The sequence below is a fragment of the Saccopteryx leptura genome, chromosome X (assembly GCF_036850995.1).
Source record: "Saccopteryx leptura isolate mSacLep1 chromosome X, mSacLep1_pri_phased_curated, whole genome shotgun sequence".
Classification (NCBI taxonomy): domain Eukaryota; kingdom Metazoa; phylum Chordata; class Mammalia; order Chiroptera; family Emballonuridae; genus Saccopteryx; species Saccopteryx leptura.
Window position 1 is genome coordinate 9,868,038 of NC_089516.1, and position 6,000 is coordinate 9,874,037.

At 41.1% G+C, this 6,000-nt stretch overlaps 1 protein-coding gene across 1 annotated transcript in view; it reads left to right on the forward strand.

Annotated features, from left to right (window-relative positions):
- SYAP1 (synapse associated protein 1) overlaps positions 1-1,652 on the forward strand; it is a 40,068-nt gene extending 38,416 nt beyond the window's left edge. The window contains exon 9 of the mRNA XM_066357108.1: positions 743-1,652. Within this exon, the coding sequence (XP_066213205.1) occupies positions 743-870 (128 nt within the window). The 3' untranslated portion in view covers positions 871-1,652. The remainder of the gene's footprint in view (positions 1-742) is intronic.
- Positions 1,653-6,000: the final 4,348 nt, after the last annotated feature.

Genomic DNA, 6,000 nt, shown 5'->3' on the forward strand with positions numbered 1-6,000 from the left:
ACGGACACATAGTTATGTTGAGTATCCTGGTGGAAAGCTGCAGCTCTAAATCTCAACACAGAAGACCAGTTTGAGAGCTCAGATGGAGCCCCCTGAGGGGCCAGGCTCCAGCGAGGGACTGCCTGACGCTTGGTCCCAGTGTCCCTTGTCACTCTCGGGAGACTACTGCTGAAGTGGTTAAACACAGACTGTGGAACCTATAGATCCGGTTCCATCCGTATTTCTGTCGCTGCCAGTCTGTGTGATTTTGGGTAAGTCCCTTAAACTCTCCGCCTCCATTTCCCAGTCTGTAAAATGTAGTGGTATCTAGTCCACGGATTGTTGTAAGGATGAAAGAAAGAGCAGTTTGTAGAGCGTGCCTAGTGCTGTGCCTGGCTCAGTAAGTGCTCTGGAAATGTTCGCTACCACCATCATTGTTAGTGGTAAAAATGAATTTGCACCAAATATTAATTATCAATTATCCAGTTAAGTTGAAGGAAAAATGAGCCTTGAGTCAAGTGAAATAGCACCCCAAATTTACTGATGACATCTGATACCTTTGGTTGTACATTTAACAAATTTATCTTTCTAATCATATTCTGTTACTGTTAGAATTTGTTGTTTTTCTGAGCACACGTGGTGAGGAAGCCCGAGACATTCGAAATGACCATGGCTAGGACTCACACAAAGTTATAGTTGACTGAATCGCTAAAGCCAGCATGATGAATTCAGAGAGAATCGTTTCCTTCTGTCTTTCTTCTAGAGGATACTACAGATTGGGAGAAAGAACTGCAGCAGGAACTTCAAGAATACGAAGTGGTGACAGAATCAGAGAAACGAGATGAAAACTGGGATAAGGAAATAGAGAAATTGCTGCGGGAGGACAATTAACTGTTTACTGAATAAAATAAGAGCCCTTAACATTCTGTAACTGACATTAAATTCTAGATGGTAGCACTTGCTGAGCACAAAAGAGTAAAACTTTATGAAACTCAAAATTATTCTTTTTCACATTGAAACCTGCCTCTTCTTTTAAAAAAAAAAGTACAGAGAACAGTTATTCTAATAATCAAAAAGGGATGTTTTATGTAATATTTCCTTAATATAAATCTAGTTAGAGGTGTTCTTCAGGTCATTATATATATCTTAGCCACAGAAACAAATAGTGTTAAGAGTTCTGTTTTCCATGAAGTCAAAGATATATTCTTTAATTGTGCTTTTCTAAACATTTGTACCTGTTGTTGCACTTTTGTTGATACGTGTATGTTAAAGTATTAATGAATTGATAACTATCAAAATGACCAAATTGTACCAAAGAACTTAAGAGAAGCACTTTCAAAACTGTTTTCTTGGTATTTTCTACAATTCCATCTAGAAGCCAAAATCTAAAATGTTGAATTTAACGGTATAAGCATCACACAGTTTGACGTTAAGTACTGTGCAAAAATATTTTTTGTTTTCGTTATCATGTGTTTATTTTTAACTCTACCACATTTAATAATAATGTTTTCCTACATTTCACATCACAGCTTCTGTAAAAAGCCAGGCCTCTCATCCTTTTTGTATCAATGATCATCAAAAGCCTATTCACCTTGAAGTCTCTGTTCTTGTTGAAATTGTCTCAACATATAAATAGCTTTGTTTGTCTTAATTAAACTGTCAGTCTTTATAAACTTGTGTTTCTCTGACTATAGCTTGCATTCTGGCAAACTAGAAGATGGTTATTTAAAACAAACTGGTGCTTTAACTTCCAAGACATTTGCTTTTCAAACCTTTCATATTTTTCAAGAGCCTTTATTTCACAAAGGGGAATAGGATTTTTTAAAATAATTTTTATTTGTTTTTATTTTTATTTATTTTTGCTAGAGAGAGATTGAGAGAGGCAGGAAGGGAGAGAGATGAGAAGCATCAACTCGTCTGACCAGGCGGTGGTGAAGTGGATAGAGCGTTGGACTGGGATGCAGAGGACCCAGGTTCAAGACCCCAAGGTCGCCAGCTTGAGCACGGGCTCATCTGGTTTGAGCAAAGCTCACCAGCTTGGACCCAAGATCACTGGCTCAAGTAAGGGGTTACTCAGTCTGCTGTAGCCCCACGGTCAAGGAACATAATGAGAAAGCAATCAATGAACAACTAAGGTGTCGCAATGCGCAATGAAAAACTAATGATTGATGCTTCTCACCTCTCTGTTCCTGTCTGTCTGTCCCTGTCTATCCCTCACTCTGATTCTCTCTCTGTCTCTGTAAAAAATAAATAAAAGATTTATTCTGCCAAACTTAGCAAAAATCCGACATAAAGTACTTGGTAAGTAATTATTATTTTATACTTTAACTTGCTGTAACTCTGCTTTATAAATTTTATAAAGTTACTTCCCTACTTTATAAATCACCATTAATATAGAACCAGTAGGCGGTTAGAAAATCTTTCTACTAACAGATAGAAAAGTGGGCCGTAGGTATAAAAAGGTTGACTACCCCTGGACTAAGGTGTCACAACAAAAAACTGATGATCAATGTTCCTCATCTCTCTCTGTTCCTGTCTGTCTGTCCCTATCTATCCCTCTCTCTGACTCTCTCTCTGTCTCTGTAAAAAAAAGAAAAAATGTACAGCCTGACCATGTGGTGTTGCAGTGGATAAAGCATTGGACTGGGACACATACTACACAGGTTCGAAACCCCGAGGTCACTAGCTTGAGCACAGGCTCATCTATCCTGAGCATGGGGTTGCTGGCTTGAGCCCAAAGGTCACTGGCTTGAAGCCCAAGGTCGCTGGCTTGAGCAAGGAAGGGGTCACTCACTCCTGTAGCCCCCCCGGTCAAGGCACACATGAGATAGAAATCAATGAACTAAGGTGCCACAGCGAAGAATTGATACTTCTCATCTATCTCCCTTCCTGTCTGTCTGTCCGTATCTGTCCCTCTCTCTGTCTCTGTCATGAAAAAAATTACGTATTTTTATTCATGACCTCATAAAAGTTAGTCTATGGTTCTCTGACAAAGGTATAGTCAATGAGAGAACTGAGGGTGGTTCTCAGCATTCATTAGGATGATGTTTGTAGTATGGGATATGCACATGTGTGTCCTCAGCTAGCATGACTTGGATTGTAGCAATAAACTCACGTACTTATGAAACCTATGGCCCCATTATCAAGAGATTTCCACTGTGGTGCCACAGTTGCTGATTAGTGAGTTTGGGTTCTGATATGACTTGCAAAGTTCCGAATAATCCTACTAGAGGGAAATTTTTGTTTAAACAGATTTTCCTGTTAAATATTTTTAAGTTGCTAAAAATCCTAGATTTAAGTAGATCAGGATATGACAGTGCATGGCTCTTAGTATATGCACTAAAATTCTTACTGATGAATGTTGAATAAATACCAAAAAAATATTTCAGAGAAAGTTAAAAACAAAAATATGTTACTGGCCTGACTAGGCAGTGGCACAGTGGATAGAGCGTCAGACTGGGATGCAGAGGACCCAGGTTCGAGACCCCAAGGTCACCAGCTTGAGTGTGGCCTCATCTGGTTTGAGCAAAAGCTCACCAGCTTGGACCCAGGGTCGCTGGCTCGAGCAAGGGGCTACTCGGTCTGCTGAAGGCCCGCGGTCAAGGCACATATGAGAAAGCAATCAATGAACAACTAAGGTTTCGCAATGAGCAGCGAAAAACTAATGATTGATGCTTCTCATCTCTCCGTGTCTGTCTGTCTGTCTGTCTCTCTCTCTCTCTCTCTCTCTCTCTCTGTGTAAAAAAAAAAAATGTTACTGTTGTTACTATCAATTTTACATGATATTCGTTACATTAAAAACAATTTATTTTAGCTTGAACTGTGGTGGCATAATGGACAGAGCATCAGCCTGGAATGCTGAGGTTACCAGTTGAAAACACCAGGCTTTCCTGGTCAAGGCACATACGAAAATCAACTACAACCAGTTGATGCTTTCTGCTCCTCTCCCCCATTTCTATCCTCTCTCTAAAATTAATAAAATGCCTTTAAATTTATTTTTTATTTAGAGAGAGACAGAGAAACGGGAACATGTAGCTGTTTCTGTATGTGTCCAACTGAGCTGTCTAGCGAGGGCTTAATTTTTTATTTATTGATTGATTTTTTTTAAGATTTTATTTATTCATGATAGAGAGGGGAGAGAAAGAGAGAAAGGGGAGGAGCAGGAAGCATCAACTCCCATATGTGCCTTGACCAGGCAAGCCCAGGGTTTTGAACCGGCAACCTCAGCGTTTCCAGGTCGACGCTTTATCCACTGCGCCACCACAGGTCAGGCCTTTGATTGATTTTTTGAGACAGAGGAGAGGGGGCAAGGAAGCATTTATTTGTTGTTCCCCTCAGTCATGCATTGATTGGTTGCTTCCCGTGTGTACCTTGACCAGGGATCAAACCCGCAACCCTGTCGTTTCGGGATGATGCTCTAACCAACTGAGCAACTGGCCAGGGCCAAGTTTTTTTTATTGATTTTTTCCCCAAAGATTGTATTTATTGATTTTAGAGAGAAAAGAGAAAGAGAGAAAGTCAGAGGAGGGGGATGAACAGGAAGCACCAACTCGTAGTTGCTTCTTGTATGATCCTTGACCAGGCAAACCTGGGGTCTTGAACCAGCGACCTCAGCATTCCAAGTTGATGCCTTATCCAGGGCGCCACCACAGGTCAGGTTTGACTGATTTATTTTTATTTTTTAGATTTTATTTATTCATTATCGAGACGAGAGAGAGAGAGAGAGAGAGAGAGAGAGAAGGGGGGGAGGAGCAGGAAGCATCAACTCCCATATGCGTCTTGACCAGGCAAGCCCAGGGTTTTGAACTGGCGACCTCAGCGTTTCCAGGTTGACGCTTTATCCACTGCGCCACCACAGGTCAGGCCTTGACTGATTTTGAGAGAGAGAGGGAAAGACATTGACTTGTTGTTCCACTTATTTTTTTAATTTTTTACTTATTGATTTGAGATAGAGAGGAAAGGAGAGAGAGAGAGCCATTGATTTGCTGCTCTACTTAGTTATTCACTCATTGGTTGATTCCTGTATGTTCTGTAACTGAAGATCGAACCCGCAACCTTGGTGGATCAAAACAACGCTCTAAACAACTGAGCTAGCCAGTCAGGGCAATACTCATTGCATTTATATATATTTTTTTATTTTTATTAATTGATTTTTAGAGAAAGGGGAGGGGGAGAGAGAGAGAGAAAGAAAGGGGAGGAGCAGGAAGCATCAACTCCCATATGTGCCTTGACCAGGCAAGCCCAAGGTTTCGAACCGACAACCTCCGTGTTCCAGGTCAACGCTTTATCCCACTGTGCCACCACAGGTCAGGCTCATTGCATTTATAAACAACCTAATTGTGCATTGCCCCATGAAAATTAAAGATTAGAGAAAGGCTTTGTACACAGCATAAAAATAGTTATGCTATATTTTTACAGATTCTTCAAGGAGTAAAATGTTGCTGCCTTTGTGAATTTTAAAGGCAACTGAAGTGTCATTTCTTTTTTAGGATTTTATTTATTGATTTATTAGAGAGAGGAGAGAGAGAGAAAGGCGGTGTGGGAGGAGCGGGAAGCATCAACTCACAGTTGTTCTCCCATGTCCCTTGACTGGGCGGGCCCAGGGTTTTGAACTGGGGACTTCAGCATTCTTGGTCAATGCTTTATCCACTGCACCACCACAAGTCAGGCTGAAGTATTATTTCTTTAAAGGACAAAATACTTTGTAACCAGATTTAGTAGCAATTTTCTAAATATTTATTACATACCTGGGGCTTAGCCAACAAGGGTACAGTGAGCACAAGCACATATAAGTGTAAACTCTGCACACGCTTCATCACATTAAGGGGATTACACCTCACTACCCAGTGCTGGCTCAGGAACCAGCATGAGCGGCCAGTCCGGGGAGTTTGTTAGAAATGCAGGGTCTCAGGCCCAGCCCCAGACCTGCTGGCCCAGACTCCGCGTTACCAAGACCCCGGGGGTAAAATGCCCCAGGAGTTAAAATGGACTTAGTGGCTGAGACAGACTGGACTATGTACA